We start from the raw sequence: 18,663 nt of genomic DNA on the forward strand, positions 1-18,663 counted from the left end.
GTAAGGATGTTGGCAACGTGATATACCATCGAGTCTTATAGAGAGCGTTTAACACTTTTCTTCCCTTAAAGTTCTGTTCAAATCTTCAAACCGCGATGACGTAACTTTAACCCCATCGTTCCACGGCTCTCTCTGAACTCCATTCCGCAACTTACTTTAGTCTCTCGCCGCCTCTCCTTCCTCCTCCTCATCGTCGTCTTTTAACTCTAAAACCTCCCTAGAGTACATGTACGAGACTTAGAGGAAAGTTTAAAGGGTCTGTCCCATAATGAAATATCAACTTTTTTTCTTATCGTGAAATTCGCCATGTCATGTCCTGACTGTTTAGTATTTTTTTTAACCCGTGCAGCAAATGAACTTTTCCCTCATTTGCACTGCATTTTAAGATAAAAACTACTTGCGTTTTAGTCATTCTAGTCATGTGGAGTTGACTATGCATGTCATATTTTTAAAAGTAAATCATCTTTTTAATCTAAATGGGGTTTGACAAGACGCACGAGCACGTTTCCATCGCTTGGTAAGTCCTTCCTGCATTTTATTTCTTTACATTTTGGAAACTTTTTCTCTTTGGGGGAAAACGTCAATTTTACACAAGTGAAAGATGTGTATTCTCCTGTGTACGTTTTTGAATCCCTAATGAGGTGATTAGCGCAATACACATCGATTACTGATAACTTTTTCGATTGTATCATCAGGCTATGCGGTGAAAATGAGAGCTATCAATGTAACGACAACACCAGAAAACGTTGGAACTGCCTTTGTTACAGTGTATTGAATGCGTTATAAATGTAACATTCTGTTTACTCCGAAATGTTCTTTTTTGTGTCTTTGTAACGAATCGCACCCGGCAACGCTGCATCACGCACCCCGGGGTGTTGTTTTCTTTATGCAGAGGGGGGGCCTTGCTGATGTGTCGTTTCTCTCACCCTTCCAAGGAAAACTGTCACTTGTTTGTCAACATAAATCGGAAAAGCTAATACGGGCGTGTATTTGTTCACAGTTTAATGAATCAATCGCCGGTTTTTACACCTCAGTTTCTTGAACTCTTCATTTTTGCCGCCAGTTAAAGCGCCCGGCTGAGCGAGGAGCCACGTGCTCAAGTCTCAGAGAGCGCGTGCGACACACTTGACTGGCTGTTTTTTTATATTTGGGCCATTTAACGATTAGGCAGGATTGCCTTAGTCGATTACAGGATAGGCTATACTTTTCATTTCGCCATACTAATAGGGTTCACACGGGTTTATTTTTGATCTAGCTCTGTGCTTATGTAGGCTACTCTGTTTGAATGACATTAGTTTCATTTAAAAGATCGCTCACTACTAGCAGATTAACCCTTAAATATTTTGCAACACGGTGTGACTTGCAACACCGTTATTTAGTAATTTATAAATTACCTTCATGGGTGAAATTACTGTTACCACCATCATCGTGAGGTGACAGCCTAAGTGTAAAAATATGAAGGGTTTGCAAGACAAAACAATTTTCACATGTAAGTATTATTTAAAGTAGGCTACAATAATTAGTAATCAGTGGACTTTAAAATAAATAACTGGTTTCATCCGAATCAGCAGGTTCTCTTCTTTAATTCAATAGATATAGTGTCTAATCAAGTTTTTAATCTACAAATTAGAAATACTTGACTAACCAGACAGTGAGGCTTGTAACGCTTTCCAGTGCTGGATTCACAAAAAGATTGCACAAGATACGGGCGCACATATTTTCTGTTATGCTTTTAGAATACTGTTTTCAATATGTTTACAACGTTTTACACGGTTTATGGGCGCGTTGAAGACTATAGCCTATGTCTAAATTAGCTTTTTTAATTTGTATCAGATAAAAATGGGAATATTGTTACAAAGTTTAAGAGCGCTTAAAAACTCTAAAAAATGATTTAAGCATTTACGTTCTGCTTACTCAAGCATTGCCATATCGAACTATATTTTGCTCGTAGGCTACTACCAATAATGTCTATGTAGACTAGACTGTACAACTTGTATATCTTAGTAGGCTAGGCTATATAAAAAGTCATAGCCTACTCGCCTTAGTTGAAGAATATTGGATGACTTGCAGTTTATGTATAGCTACCGTAGTAATTTCTTTGCAGTGTGTTTTATATCTATCTAAACATTAAGCCAGGCACAGAGGGAATTCCTCATTAAAACCCAATTACCTTCCACACATACTTTATCAAATAAATAACGCGTCATTGCGAATCATATCGTTCTGTTAACGATTCCTCACTGACGTGTAACTATGCAATACCTTAACAACAATGCTCAATAATACATGCGTGACCCGTAGTTACTGTTAAAATATTTGAGTTTATTGACGGTCCCCAAGCGCTGAACAAAGAGCGTCGAGCGAAAGACCTGCATTGAGACTCATAGAGGACAAACAAAGAGCTGTGGAGAGCAGTGCTGTCTCATAGAGATTCGCCATTCTAACCGAGCATTTTCTCACATTTCACACGTAGCATATCGTGATTCAGTACCTTTGTCTTGTTTGGGGTTTTCCCCTTTGGAGATAATTGAACGAGACTGAACAACGATCATGAAATTTCAGGCTGATACTGTCAATGTCTTTCGACCTTTATTATGAATCTTATTAAAAACTTTATATTACATAGATAATATATCCATATCCCAACTTATCTTAGCCTAATTTACAGATAGATAGATTCTAATATTTACTTATTATTTTGATCTTTATTTTTTATACATATAATCCAGACAATATTTGGCAATATTGTATTATTTACAGCCATGCCAATAATACAATATTTTTTTTTATTTGAATTTAAGATGAAAAATGTTTTTATTTTTATTGACAGTAGTTAATTTAACCAAAACTGAAATATATCCTTATTTTTTCTCTCTCTCCATACAGTCCCCAGACTGCCTTAAGTGGCAATGAGCTGAACTGCTTTTTGTCTACATCCAAATGACATCAAGTTTGTGTAATAGAGAGATGCTCCCCATCACCTGCGGCCTTATTCCTAACATTCCTGCTGCACCTGCAGGTGAATGACGTCATGCCAAGAACTACCTCTTGTGCCCATCGCCACCCTTTAAACCCCTTTGCAAACATTCTTCCTTGTGGTCCTAACACAGCACACACACTTTATGGACTGGTCTGTGCTGTGTTGTGAAGAACCTTATATTCTACCTTGTATTTTGAAACCGTTAGTGGCCACTTTTACCACTCTCTTGTCCTTAAGGAGAGTGGGACCCTCAGTATGCACAAGCTGAAGGGTGGCTCTGGCCCTCCCGTCCAGGACATATATGAATTCTCTGTGGACGAGGAGGACCCTAAAGTTTTCCTCGGGGCCAGGAGCACAAAGGTGGTTTCTCCCGCAGCTGACTACATCAGGTCTGAGCATGAGCAAGCAGGAATGTTCACCTTGCCGCATATGGAGGACCAAGAACTGATGGAGCCTCTGGTACCCCAAAAAAAGAAAAGAAAGAGATGTGGCGTATGTGGGCCTTGTATGCAGAAGGAGAACTGCGGTTCCTGCAGCAACTGCCTGAACAGAAAGATCGGACACCAGATCTGCAAACTGAGAAAGTGTGATGAGCTGAAGAGGAGGAAGAGCCCATGGGAGGTAAAAGATTTGATCATATTACACTTCTGTTTTTGTTCATAACCAATAAGTGAGGCAAGCAGCCACTTAGGGCCCCTACAAATACCCAGAAGCATTTAGAAATAATATAGAATGTATTAATTTTCTTAATCATTAAAACTTGGTGATATCTTGAATATACGAAAAATGATTCATGTTAATATTGCATCTTGCGAATGCGGGGACCCCCTATCGTGAATTTCTCGTGGATCATTTCATTAGTTCTGCACGCGAGTAGCAACTCGACACTTAGAGAAAGTTAAAGCAGAGTCAGTAGGGCTGGAGCGAGTGCGAGTAAAACGGTAGCAGCAGAGCTAAGTCAACGGGAAAGTTGTCAGGAATAACTTAATAATAAAACGCAGTTACCGCAGTGAAGCAGGAAAAAAGAAGAGACAAAAAGGAATGTTGCCAAACTCCCCAAAGTCTCTTTTTTTCCGTTTTTTTTTTTGTTTGTGCCGGTGCGGTGAGTGTAGCATATGAACAACAGACGTATTACAGCACACAGGCAGGGTTTATGAATGGTGAACCTTGCTTTCTTGCCAAAACACCTGTCAGAAAAAGAGTGCTGTGAGCCTGTTAGGAGAGGCCCAGTTCAAATCACAGATAATTTCCCAGTTAACAGTTTCCCAGTTAACAACACACACACACACACACACACACACACACACACACACACACACACAGCAGTTACTTCATTAATATGAAAAACAGCGACAAGATCAGACCCGATTCTACGAGATTCTAGAGAAACCTTTATTCTAGAGAAACGGTTATGGCAAACGGCATTTTTGGAGAACGTCAAAGGTTTCTATTTACAATGTACACAGACATCCATATATATATGTCTTTACACAGACATCCATATATATATATATATATATATATATTTATATATTTTGAGTAAGAGACAGCAAAATAAGGGTTACAAAGGTGAAAGGGTGCATAGATGGTATTATACCTGAAATTGCTTAGGGTTAGGGTCTCCAAATCACAAAGTCCACCCCTGTACATAAAAGCATGTTACATATCTGTCTATGTAATTTGCAAATGTTGTTTGGAGAATTTATCACTCAAAGGCAGGGCTACAGGCACCACTTCCTGTCTGTTAACTGTTATTGGTCCACCTAGACTCATTCCTCCTTACCCGTCCTGTCTTGACATGTCTGCTTTCATCCCTTCATTTTCGCCTAGATTGTAATTAGGCTACCTGACAATATGGCAAGTTTCTTAAGTCTTGCAACTTTCTTTCAAAGTCTCTTTTATATATAAACTACATTTATGTAGATTTTGAGCATTAATGTAGTCCTTTCAGTACAATACACTCAGTGCATTAATTTCCACTTGATATATTTGATATTTTAATTATGATATTTAAATGTATTGCTATGATATTCATATTTATTTTAATGTATACTAAACATACGTATTATTTGATTATGATTATGTGATTAATGGGAGTTGGTACTTTGCTACACTATGCATCAGTGACATTAAGATGGTTTGACTCCAGTATTGTAACTGCTGGCTGTTTGTGAGTTAAGGAGCATGTTTGTGTTTGCACATTGCTTTGGGAGGTTAGCTAAGGTATGGAAATCAGCCCACAGAGACTGAAAAGCATTGAAGAATTGCTCAGCTGCTCATTGCAAAGCTCCCTCTCAACAGCTTAACAAAATGAGCCTCTCTTTGTTTGTTTTTTGTTTGTTTTTTTAAAAAAAAGAGGCAGCTGCTGTAGTGTGTCCTTTTTCCCGAAGTATCACATATGAGTGGCTAATCATACCTTTTATTTTTCCAAAGAGCAGCTGTCTAAAAGTCTGTTACTCTGACAAACAAGAATTCACTTTTCCTCAGTGTATTTGGCATTATAGAATCTTTACCAAATTCAAATTAACAGGATTTGCACTTTGATTTCTCTGAGTGTTCATCCACGCAAATGTCATTGCCATCATGTTAGGGTGTTGTGTATGGTTGCTTTGCAGTTGAATCTGTGTTCTGCATTTTTTTTTTTTAGCACATTGCTATTTTTGGTACTTGCTAGGATATTCTGAGTGGTTGCTCAGTAGATGCTTACTGGCATACTCAAAAGATTCTAAAATTTTTAGCATAGGGGTTAGACAATGAAACTGAAACACCTGGTTTTAGACCACAATAATTTATTAGTATGGTGGACCTCCTTTTGTGGCCAATTCAGCATCAAATTCGTCTTGGGATGACAGATACAAGTCCTTCACAGTGGCCAGAGGGATTTTGAGCCATTCCTCTTCCAGAATAGTGGCCAGGCCCTCTTTTAACCTGGTATTAAGATGCGATTTGGTCGATCGGATCACAAGTGATCATTTTGAGCTTGTCCACTTTCAGTTAACATTAACTAAGTATGAACAATACTTCTGCAGCATTTATTAATTCTAGTTAATGTTAATTTTAACTAATACATTATGGAATTCAGATGTTGTATTAATCATTTTTATGCACTCTGAACTAACATTAAAAAACAATGAACAGCTGGATTTGTATTAACTAACATTATCAAAGATTAATAAATACTGTAACAAATATATTGCTCATTATTAAATCATGTTAGTTAATACATTAACTAATGTTTACAAATGAAACCTTATTGTAAAGTGTTACCGTTATACTTAATAAAGTTAGTCTTAAGTATGTTTTTAATGCCCATTTTTATTGTTTACAAGGACAAAATTTTTGTAATTCAGTTAATATTACTTGAATAGTAATAGCAGCTCTCCTCACCAAGCCACACGATTTGAGGTATCATTCATGTCCGAAGCACAAACTGTGCGAGTTATGCACAGAAGTTTAATACTTATATGGCATTCTGAAAACTGAGTAGCAATAATTGAGATGTTTCCTATTAATCATTACCACTAATGATATGTCTGTTTTTTAATGGATATTTTTTTATTTCTTAATTTACTTTTTTGGTTATCAAACCTTCATTTTTTCCTTTTTCTACTGCAGCTTAAAGAATTACGGATCTTTTTTCTTTATTTTGAGGCTAAGCTCACTCACATGGGTTCCAGTTGTGTGTGTGTATATGCGTTTGAGCAGGTTTAGAGTCTCAGTGCAGAGAATTCCTTTCGCTTACTTTATGTACTCTGCTCTTTGACCTTTGACCATTGGAGTCGTGGGGGCTGACCTGTGGCCAAATAGAAGAGGAAGGAGAACGGGGGAGGGATAGAGCGAGAGTCAAAAAAAGAGAACCAGAAAGAAGAGATGAGAAGTTCAGGAAGCAAAAGAAATAGAGAAATCGTGGAAAGGTAAAGGAGAAATGCAGATAAACAGAAAGGGCAGAAAGTGCAAAGGACAGTGAGGACAGTTGAAGGAAAGGTATCCATGTCTTTGTGTGCTTGTGTGGGAAATGGACAGAATTAGATCTTTGATTCTATAACAGGAAACCACAATACTCCCTCTCTCTTACACTCCTTCCCACTCTCCCTCCGTTTCCCTAATTATTGACCATACAATTCAAGGCATGAATGCTTCTGGTTACATCTTAGCAAGAAAAAGTGGTGGTAGATATGTAGAGATGGAGGTCTGACTACTCCAGAGACAGACTAGCTTCAGTTCACAACAAAGCACTACGTTTTTCTACTAGCTTTTAAATTGAATGTGCATTCCTCAATTTCATCGTGTTGGTTGAGTTTGTTTGTATGTATGCATACACCACCGTTCAAAAGTTTGGGGCTGGTAAGATTTTTAAAAATGTTTTTGAAAGAAGTCTCTTATGCTCACCATGGCTGCATTTATTTGATTTAAAAAAAAAAAAAAAAAAAACAGTTCTATTTTAATATATATTAAAGTGTAATTTATTCCTGTGATGGCAAAGCTGAATTTTCAGCATCATTACACCAGTCTTCAGTGTCACATGATCCTTCAGAAATCATATTAGTATGCTGATTTGGTGCTCAAGACACATTTATTATTATTATCAATGTCGAAAACCTTTGTGCTTCTTAATATTTTAGTGAGAACTATTTTTTAATAGAAAGTTAAAAGGAACAGCATTTATTTGAAATGGAAATCTTTTGTGACATTGTAATGTCTTTACTTTCACATTTAATCCTGCTGAATAAAAAGCATTCATTTCTTCTTCTTTTTTTCTTCTTTTAAATCTTACTGATCCCAAACTTTTGAACCATATACTCAGTTTAATTCAAAGTGACTGAGTGCATTCAGACAGTCTAACAAATGAATAATTGTAAATGTAAAATGTTAGACACAAAGCTGTTGATTTCCAAGTATAAGGACTGTATGAAGTCATGCTGGAAGCAGGAAAGTGAAGTAATTTCTAACAAAATGGGAATGTTTAACTTGTATACACTTATATATAATTATTGCTATTACTGTTGCACTCACAAAGCATTTTATCAATGAACCGTATAGCCTATTGTTATCTCATACTCTAAGTAGCAGTATATAGATAACTATAGTAATAGATGTTTCCGATAACAAGAGATTTTTTTTTTTTTTACCAGTCAAAGACATTTTTGAAAGACCAGTTTGCTGTTTTTGTTTACTTGCTAAGATCAGACAAAGGATGAGGTGGATTAGATTTAAATGTCTGTCTGTGTGTTTGTCAGGGTCACCCATCCCCCCCTCGCCTCTCCCACCCTCTTTCCCTCCTCATCACTTCACTGAGCACATGAAAGAGACCGGCTCCAAAATCTGCCCATTGAAATCTCACATGTGCAGCAAAACATTCATTAATAAATCACTGAATTCTGAGAAACCCAGTAGCATAAATGTGAACTCATCCAAATTTTCACTTGGCATGTGTGCACATAACCTATTCTAAGCACATGCCTTGTTGAATTTGAGATTGAAAGTGGAAAGATATTATATTTTGAGAGCTGGAACAGCAAACCTTGCTGTGCTACAGTGTCCAAATTGGCCATATTTCATTGAGCTGACCTCTGCACTATACCACCAGCTGACTTAACTATTGCCTGGCAACCAAATCACATTATAGCCTGTTCCACCAATCAGAGTTTTGCTCTGAGTCAGAATGAATGCAGACCCAGCATGCATGACAGGTAGCAGCACTCAATAATGCTAATAAACCCCAACCAGTCACTGAACGAGAATAATTACTGTAGCTGTTAGCTTTCTGTGTGTTTGGAAGATGAGCAACATTAAGCAGTTTAGAACTAAATCTACATTATATTCGATATAGATGGGAAAAGGTGCATTTGAAAATGAATGGCAAAGTTAAATAATGCAAACTAAAGAGGGCTCTTCACAAATGACTATCACTGCCCATTTATTGATCCATTCACTGCAGTATGGATCAGTCAGTGCTACAGCATATAGAGATTGTCAACAGGGCTGCTGCATCAGTCATGTAAGACTACTAGAAACTGAGATACTTAGTGTGGAGAATTAATTTGAAAAAAGAATGCATTAAAAGTAGTGCACTTTTTGCATTATTATTTTTCTCTCTGTCATTTGGTCATGTCTCTTCCAGAACAGCAATGCTACGCTTGGCTTGCAGGAGATTTTTTTTAATTGTTTTAATTGATTTATTTTTTATAACGTGGACAAATGATAGCCCCCTCGACATTAGCTTGCATGCAATGACTATACCGCTGTATAGATGTTGTACCACTTGAGGGTTTCTAATTTTTTTTTTTTTTTCATTAAATTAAAAACAAACTTAACACATTTTTATTTGGGTAGCTCGTGTATTATGGTTAACATTCAAACAGTCAAATTTAACATATAATAATACATTAACTGAGTAATCATTTAGGGCCCTATTTTAACGATCTGAAACGCAAGTATCAAGCACGAAATGCAAGTAACTTTGTGGGCGGGTCTTGGGCGCTGTTGCTATTATACTGGCGGGATAAATGACACTTGCGCCTGACGCAAATCTAAAATGGGTTGGTCTGAAGTAGCTTCATTATTCATGGGTGTGGTTTGGGTGTAACGTGAAATAAGCCATTCAGAGCGACATCTCACATTCGCTTGTTCCGTGGCGGATTGCTATTATAACGGCAGATTTGCCATGCGCATGCCAGGAGCGGTTCACAGCCGAGGAGACCGACGTTCTCGTCAGGGACATAAAAGACAGAGAAGTTACATTGTATGGGGATGGGAGAAACCCACCCAAATTAGCTTCGGTTAAACAGGCGTATAAAAATTTGGGTAAATGTGTAATCTAGATTTATGCATATTTTTTCACATCTTCATGGACACAACAATGATTTCCCTCGTGTGTTAATATTTTTCCTTGTAATAATGTATAGTTTTCTAAAAATGAGAACTCCCGCGTCTGTGTGTAGATGAGATAAGCAAAGGGCATGCGTGTTGTGCACACGTTACATTGATTATGGCCAAGCATACGCCCTTAAAATAGCATATGTGAATAACATGCGCAACGCGCCACTGACTTTAGACTAGGTTTTTCCTGGTCAGTGGCGGAATTGTTTTCTAAACCTGCAAAATAGCACCAGGGAACGTTTGCGCCGGAACACGCCTCCTCTTTGCGCTGAACCGCCCCGGGAGCGCAAATGCATTTCCTAGTTTACCGACGTGCGTTTGTGGAGGGAAAAGTCCGCTGTGCATGGGTGCAAAATAGGAATGATACATGCGTCGGTGTACAAAGTCAATTGCGCTGGGTGCAAGATAGGGCCCTTAGTCATTTTTAGTTTTTATGTATTTCTTATTCCCAGTGATGATTGTTATTGCCCTCTCATTATTGTAATGAGACCCAGAAAAAAAAGAGTTTTTTAATGTAGTTTTTTCATCACATTGTGTAGAGCATAAGAAACAAATGGTAAAAAACAATTTTGAAAAATGATATTTTATTCATATGTTATGCTATGTCCTCTGTAGTGGACACTATACACTATCATTGTATCTAATTTGGATATGAATGTGTTCTTGGAGCAACATTTAATGAAAAAAGAAGTGTAATAATTGGAGTAATAATTGGCAACATTTTAATAATAATATCTAATATTTCATAGAAGTATTGATGAATAATTTATTTGCATATTCTCTTGTTGTGTGTCCCAAAATGCCTGATAAACATGATTTAAGTCCTGATGTCCTCTACAGTGGACATGTATGAAATCAACGTCCTGTTCTGTAACAGAAAGTCATTTTTTGATTTGAAACCCCGTAACGTTTTCCTGAGATGTTGGTTTATGAAATACAATTTGAAAAGTGGTCCAATTTAAATTATAATTACAATATATTATCATATTTACATAAGAGTGCTACATTTGATCACTAAATTAATGTCAGACATTTTCAAAGATCAATGAGAACTTGTTTTCATGGTGAAACCTCCAAACATTTGATATCTCTGAAAAGCCCTGAATGTGCTCTTTACAGGACACCCAGGTTGTGAGATGTGTAAGAGTATGGTGTCAGAGAAATTCACTAAAATATAATGTCCACTACAGTGGACAAAAGTCTATTCCTGGGTCCCAGGAGGGTAATATATAACGGTATTGCAGTAAAAGAGAATTGAATTACTGTAATAAATGAAAGAAAAACAAATACGACCATGATGTACAAGTACTTAAATAAATAAATAAATAAATAAATATATGTAAATATATGTATAAATATTTATTTATTTATATGTTTATTTATTATATGCCATATTTGTATTTATTTTTTTATATATATTTTTTGTAGTTTGGGGTGAAATATGACCTAGACAAGTTCTTGGCAGATTTTGTGATTTTGATTTGATAACGTAACGCAGTTTAAATTTTCAATTTATGTGCAGTACTAGGCACGAAGTGTGTGTGTGTGTGTGTGTGTGTGTGTGTGTGTGTGTGTGTGTGTGTGTGTGTGTGTGTGTGTGTGTGTGTGTGTGTGTGTGTGTGTGTGTGTGTGTGTGTGTGTGTGTGTGTGTGTGTGTGTGTGTGTGTGTGTGTGTGTGTGTGTGTGTGTGTGTGTGTGTGTGTGTGTGTGTGTGTGTGTGTGTGTGTGTTTTAAGCTGTGTATTGGAGCAGGGTTTTAGAAACTCAGTGTGGATTAGTTGAATTTGGGGTGCCATTGTTTGACAAAAGTGGGAGGAGGGAGTTAATTAGGATTGTTAATCCTTCTGTTATTACAACGATGTCTCAACCCTCATTTAAACTCACGCAGGCTCACACACCTTTGCAATTCATTGACAATGAAGCCCTAATGATGTTTCTGCAGTCTAACCACAAGAACTTTACGTAAGCGTGTGCGTAAAAGTGGGTTGGGGGGGGGGGGGGATCACAGGTAGGATTATGACAATTTTCAGACAGCCTAAAGGGGATTTGCTTTGATACAGCCTGAATCACCTGGCCTGTTATGAGAGTGCTAGGAAGGAGATTAATGACCACTTAGGCACTTTGGCTCTCATGACGAACCAGGTGATTCAGCCAGTATCAAAGCAAACAGATGAGATAACATCAGGAAGACGGCAGTCATTCCGAATGCATTTGCACCACAACTCTCTCCGTCAGTAGAACATGCTTTTGACGATTCCATTGGGCAAAACCTCAAAATTGCATTCACATTGTTTCTTATGATGCTTGAAGTGTAAAGAAAAAGTTAAACAGAAATTTGGTGCCACAGCGCAACCTTCCCTAGTCTCGTGGTTACTGCAAGCCTTCACGCAGATGCACACATGCACGAACACGGTGTTACTGGAACTCCCACGCTGCGTAATCCACTCTCATCACAACTGCTGCGTCACCAATCGTCCGCTGGTTCTTCGAAAGCCTGAGCGCATGCTTCCCTCCACTCTCGTCCTCCACATGTCTCTGCTTAAGGAAAATACAGGCAAATCCTGAGGATTATGAAGTCAAATTAAAGCAAATTCAATTTTGATCTCTTTAATTTTCACATTTCTGATTTTGTTATTCGCAGTTGCTGTTTTCTGGTTAATGAATGGAAGCACGTACGCTACTAACCTTTCGTCGTCAGTTTTGTTGCACTCGAAATAACTCGCGCATTTCCATCTAGCAGGCTTTTGTAGGTCTGGCCAGCAGAGGTTGTAGTCTACTGTGTATGGTTTATAGACTTTGATAGATTGAAATTGGAGCATTTATAATGCTATTTTAAGCATGCACGCATGCTTTGCACAGTCTGTCATTCCTGAGCGTTTAAAACAGCTGCGATTTGACTAGCATTTGCGATGCAATGTAAGATCAGATGAATGTAAAGTGGTGTTACGTTCTCATATGGTATTCACAATGTGCTAATTTTTTGGTTGGCGGAATGGAAGAAAACAAGAATTTGTATGTTTCCTTTGTGTTTTTTCAAACAACTGTTGGCAGCTGATCGTGTGTCACTGGCTGGATCAAGAGGATCGGATATGTGTGTTTTTCTGTCAGTGACATTGTTCGCCTGCGTCATGGTACCAAAGACACGGCGTGCACATGCACGTGTGCAGTCCAGTCCAGTTGTTGCAGGCAGCCGAGACACAGATGGTCTTCAGTGATACCACATTCCAGAGCCATTGTTTAAGGAAGGCAAGCCGGGTTAGATAATTGACAGCCACAGCGCAAGAGAGAGAAACCCTTCCCCCCAGTCTGAAACGCACAGACGCACATGCACACGCATTGTTCACAGCACGCGCCCTCTTCTCTTCTTTATCCAGCACATCCCGCCCTCGCGCTCTCTCTCTCTCTATGTCTCTCGCTCATTCTCTCTCTCCTCTTGTCTGTTTCACCCTAGCAGCAGTGCTCATGCTCGCCTCCGATTGGCCGACGGCCGCTCTTTGTGAGCTATCGGTGGCGTGACGCCGCCTTGCGTGCGTTTGTTGAGTGTGTGTAGGTCGGAAAGGAGGCGGGGGGAGTATTCACATCACGTATTCTGTTAGCTTTTTCGTTTGGAGATGGGGGAAGGGGGGTAGAGGAAAAAGAAAGAGAGGGAGGAGGCTATAGTGCAGCAGTGATAGCGATCACACTGCCTTTTAAAAAAAATGCTCTTCTGTGTATATGAGGTCGAGCCATGAATTGGAGGAAGTGAGAGAGAGAGAGAGGCAGGGAGGGCGAGAACGAAAGAGCGTACGAGAGCTAATGTAAAACAGGATTAAGAACACAAGATGGCTTCCTGAATGGACAGAGACCAGAAGAGAGAGGGAGAAGAAAAGAAAGATAAAGAAAGACAGACAGAAAGAGAGCGAGAGAGAGGTGGGGGGACGCAGAGAGAATGCTTCGGGTCTTCTGATGGGGGATACCTCTCGCCACCGAAGAGCAACACGCAAAGGCAGCGAGGCTGAGTAGGTAAATATTTATTAGCACAGGGAAAAAATGACGGACAGTAATGGCAGATTGGGGGGGGAGGGCTTCTGAACAGCACTGGTTTATAGAAAAGCTGGGGTCAGAAACAACTCACAGTTAAATGTCTTTTTATGTCATACAGGTTTGTTTTATATCATAATTGGCAGGGTTGTATAAATATAAAGGACAGAATTTGATCATTTATTTAACATGTTCTGTTTTATGCATGTAAATAAGCCCTGTCAAAAGTAAAACCTTTCTGACTCTTTCTGATAAAAATGGTTTGTTTTTTTCTCAATAATTATCATGGGTTATGAAGGTTTAGATAATTATGATATGGTATTTTCATTGTCATTGATGGTTATTGATTGATCTCAATCTATTTTTTTTTTCTCTTTCTTTTTACATGATTGTCCGGAAGGTGGAATATTTTGAAGACGTAAAAACCCAGTCCATAATCCCAAACCTGGCTAAAGAGGTGAGCTAAATAACCTTTGGCCAGCTGTCTCTCTGTATGTATCTTGTTACAGCACATGTCAACTATATTTGATAGTCCTCTAGTTCCCTGAGGTTTTCTTCAGCGCATGGGTATGAATGAGAAACGGTACAGTGTTTTGAGCTGCAGTTGATGATTTGTGCTTTTTGCGTGACTCAACAGGCTCAATGCGTGCCCAGATGCAGTGTGACTGCTTGGGGTTGAAGTGACAGCTGCGTTCAGGCATCCACCTGTGTGCTGCAGGTGTGACTCAGTGTTTGTGGCCTCCGTTTCAGATCCTAGTACTATGCTAGGTCCATTTCGCAGCGGTGTACTGTAGTGTGTCTTCTCCAGCCAGAATGGAGTGAGCGGACAATCACATGGACTAGGCCCCGGTTTAAAGAGACCCGGGCTCTGCGCTTATTGGAAGAGACGTAGGCGTGAGCTTCGCCTGGCAAAGAGAAGAGGAGGAGGAGGTGGCCTCTCTCTCTCTCTCTCTCACTTTCTCTTTCTCGCTCAGTCTGTCAGTCTGTCTGTCTTCCTTTTTCTCTGTGCTCTGTGTCAAGCCTGGGAACAGAGAAAAGAGTGGCAGGCGGGACTGCCAAAGTTTCCAGTCATCTGAGGTAAAGGGAGTAGAAGTTAGTGGGTCACATACGTGCACGCATGCGCGGTGACGGTGCTGGTATTTGTGTGTCCATGTGAGCGAGCACGTGGCGGAGTGTTTATGGACTTGAGTAACATGTCGCGTCAGAGGTAGAGAGACTCGACGAGCCTTGAGAGCTTTAGTGGCGAATTACTCGCAACAAATATGCTGAATTACACGTAGGAGTAATCGTGATTGGGGCAACTGCTGCAAAATCAAGCAGACAGTCTCGACAGCAGCGGCGCTCTGACTACACCATGACAGGTTTAGCTAAAGCTTCGGCCAGGATTCACTGTCCTTGAATCCAGAACTTGTAATCCATGCCAGTTCATTTCCAACTGACTATTTTTGTGCATCGCCGCTAAATGCTGTACACCTTCACACACTCACAAAGAATTACATAACCTAACACAGAAACGTTCGGTTAAAGTACAGCTAAATCTTGCTTGCTTAAAAGTAGTCTCCAATTTTGCCGTTTACCAGTTGGCCAAGATGCCCTTCATCTGTTGTGTATTGTTGTCGCTTGGCCACAAATTGCCAGTTTGCCGTGAGAAGATGGCTTGCATCACATGCTTATTTGCTCTCAAAATAATTTGAATTTGGATGACTGTGGATTGGAATTGTCAAGCTTTGTTAGAAATTTTGCTACGATGCGACTCTTAGCATGTGGTGACGTTCAGTTGTATTGTTATATAATTACTCAAGTATACCCAGAAATCCGAGGCTGCTTGAAGAGGTGTCATTTCTGTGTAGTGTTTCTTTCCTTTGGCTTGGCTTCCGATTGACGTAATGTACTGTAGTTGTGGGGATAACCATAACATGAAAGTGCTCTGAAATTGACTCTAAAAGCTGACGCCATTCTACTGTAAGCGTTTGATCTGTGGGGTAAATGTACACCATCACCCCAGTTTATATCAGTTTAATAGGCTCCGAAAGTTGCATGGGAGGCAGTACCACATAAAAGAGCTCATGGAAAATCTGTAGTAATGGTTCATTTCGAGGTGTGTGGAATCCCCTGGCGTGACGGGAAAGGGTTAACAGTGACCTAGATTTTGCGGCAACAGTGAGTGGCAGATGACATCACAGCTGTAATTATAGTTCAGACCCGCCCATTAGGCTGCTCACGTGATGTGGTATTTGTGTGTATGTATATGTGAATGTGTGCTTGTGAGGGGAAATGGTTTGTTAGTGTGAGCGTTTAAAGGTAATGCGAAAGGCAGGAAGCCGCTTGTTTTCATTTCATCGCACTCCTGAAATTACGAGCACATTCTAATTCACTGGTATAGACTGGTTGTGTTCTACAGATGCCACTATGAGTTAACGGTGACGGAAGTTCACTTTTGAGAAAACAGGATGTTAAAAATGATGGCTGTAAACAATTTTAATTAGCTGATTGGCCGTTGTCTCTCACCACTTGACCATTTCCTGGAGAGAAAAAAATACATGCACAAGCTATAGTTTAAGCTTAGTTTACGTAACATCATTAGGTCTGTTTTTTTCCCTGTCTATTCACCCAACCAAACATTCCAAAGTCCAGCGAGTGACCTAAAAAGGATTTTCTAGCTAAATATACCACCATCTCAGTAGCACGCACTAGGACTTACTAGGTACTAGGCATGATTCATTTTACTAAATTGATTCTTAACAACAATTTGTTCATCTTCACTTTTAATTGTTTTGTTGTATATCTATTCTTAGCTGTGCAAAACGTTTTTGATGCATTAAACAATTTCCAAAAACAGTTAAATTCTTACCTTGTTCATTGTTTTGATGTTTTTGATTGATAACTGGGTCATTCCTGCTATGCAATATTTTTTGAATTCTGTAACTTAAAAATATATATTATATGTATATATGCTTGCTTTAAATCATATAATAAAATTAAAACTTATTTTGTTAACAATGATCAATAATAAGCACGGCATGTTTCTTATAGTTAAAACATGACAACTCTCAAAATAATTTGAGCATGTTATTGAATATGGCAATGTTAATGTATTTGGTGCTGGTGACCAAATACATGAAGATCTGCACCTAGATCTGCCACGCTTCTGCTGCTGCTGCTGTTGATTATTGCTGCTGCAGCAGGGCAAGTATGTACTTACTACTGCTAACAGATTCACAGACACGCTACTGTGAGCTTGTAAGATATGTTGCTGCTGCATAAATAGGCATACATAAATCCCATAGCAGAACTAGGCAGGTGGAGCTGGAGGGTTTCAGAGGAACTCGATATTTAAATGTGACCTATGCTAGCAAAATGAGTAGGAATGTGCACAGACTATTTACGAGCTACAGGCAAAGCAAGTGAAATGTGTACATTTTTGTTGAATTTCAGGTTTTCACAATAAATTAGTTCAATAAGCCCTCGTCTATCTATACTAATGCTCCAAATAGCAATTAAACATCTAAAATTATCTTTATTTGTACGTTTTCTGAGAGGTGTACCTTCCTAAATATTTCCTCTTTTTAATTAATAGCTGAAAAACCCCCAGCAATTTTTCTGCTCGCTTCTTGACGACTGGTGATTCAGACAGGTGTAGCTCAATCATTTTTTGTCAGATTCCAACAAATCATATTTGTTTTGCAGTTTTTATTTTAATGAGAATGAATATAACAAGAACATTTTTGAAAATGTGCTCATTGTGACTAATTTTGCCAGCACAGGTCACAAATTACGTTTAAACATTGAGCAAGTAATCTCATTGGCTGCAGGATCTATAGAAGCCAGTCAGCTTTTGTTAGGCAGTCATGTGATTGCTTACAGATTGCATGTAAAATCAGCCTGCACCCTATAAACTTTCATGACTGAACTACTGTAGATAATTATCTCTACAAATTAATCTGGTATACAAACACATTTTTAACTTCCAAAAAATGACACCTCAGCAGACCATGCATCCTGTTTTGCATTTTTAAATGTCAAGTAGGGTGTGTGTGTGTGTGTGTGTGTGTGTGTGTGTGTGTGTGTGTGTGTGTGTGTGTGTGTGTGTACACTGGTTTGACCTACATAATGAGGAGCCAAAGTCCTTATATTGTGGTGTGTATTCAGGTTCCTGGCCAAGCCCCTATATTATGAGGACATGCCAATGTCCTTGTTATTCAAAATGCTAAATAAACATACTAGACTTGTATTATTATTATTATTAAAAGTGTGTGCGCATGCATAAGACAGAAAGAGAAAGGTGTTTACATTAAACATATGCAGGATTCTTCACAAAACAGGCTAAACATACTCAAATGATCCTTAAGAGCGTCAGCTTCAACTATCCAGGCTTGATCAACATCATGAGGCTGGAAACTGATTCAGCTAAAATAAATGCTTGCAGATCCTTGTCTGTTTTTGTAAATAAAACTGCTCTGTGATGAACCATCATGCATACCCTGAAAAATTGCATGTGTGTGCAGATGCATTTAAGATAATACAATAACCAAAATAACATGTATACTGTAGTTAAAGGTTAAAATGGTGAATTTTGATGTTAAAATAATCTCTTAGCTTAATATGCAGAGACATTACTCAGTTTGTTTGTGCATCACAACCAATGGCTTGAATTTGGGGAGAGGCTATCTGTTTTTCTGGCCAGTGACAGAGACAGTAGATGGAGGATAGATGGACTCTGTAGTGGCAGAGAAAGTACATACTTCTCTAGCATAGCATGTTGTTTGTTATGCTAGGAAGGAGGAC

At 38.9% G+C, this 18,663-nt stretch overlaps 1 protein-coding gene across 3 annotated transcripts in view; it reads left to right on the plus strand.

Annotated features, from left to right (window-relative positions):
• Positions 1-154: 154 nt before the first annotated feature.
• The window catches only part of tet3 (tet methylcytosine dioxygenase 3), a 42,573-nt gene continuing 24,064 nt past the window's right edge, over positions 155-18,663 (plus strand). The window contains exons 1-2 of one of the 3 annotated variants that reach the window (XM_079871548.1): positions 155-517; positions 2,887-3,601. In XM_079871548.1, coding sequence (XP_079727674.1) covers positions 3,236-3,601 — 366 coding nt within the window. In that variant the 5' untranslated portion in view covers positions 155-517; positions 2,887-3,235. Of the gene's footprint in view, positions 518-2,886; positions 3,602-13,438; positions 13,861-14,278; positions 14,336-18,663 lie in introns of those variants that run through there. The other 2 variants (XM_079871549.1, XM_079871550.1) reach the window with 2 other exon arrangements.

This window comes from Squalius cephalus (assembly GCF_949319135.1).
Source record: "Squalius cephalus genome assembly, chromosome: 5".
In the NCBI taxonomy this organism is placed as follows: Eukaryota; Metazoa; Chordata; class Actinopteri; order Cypriniformes; family Leuciscidae; genus Squalius; species Squalius cephalus.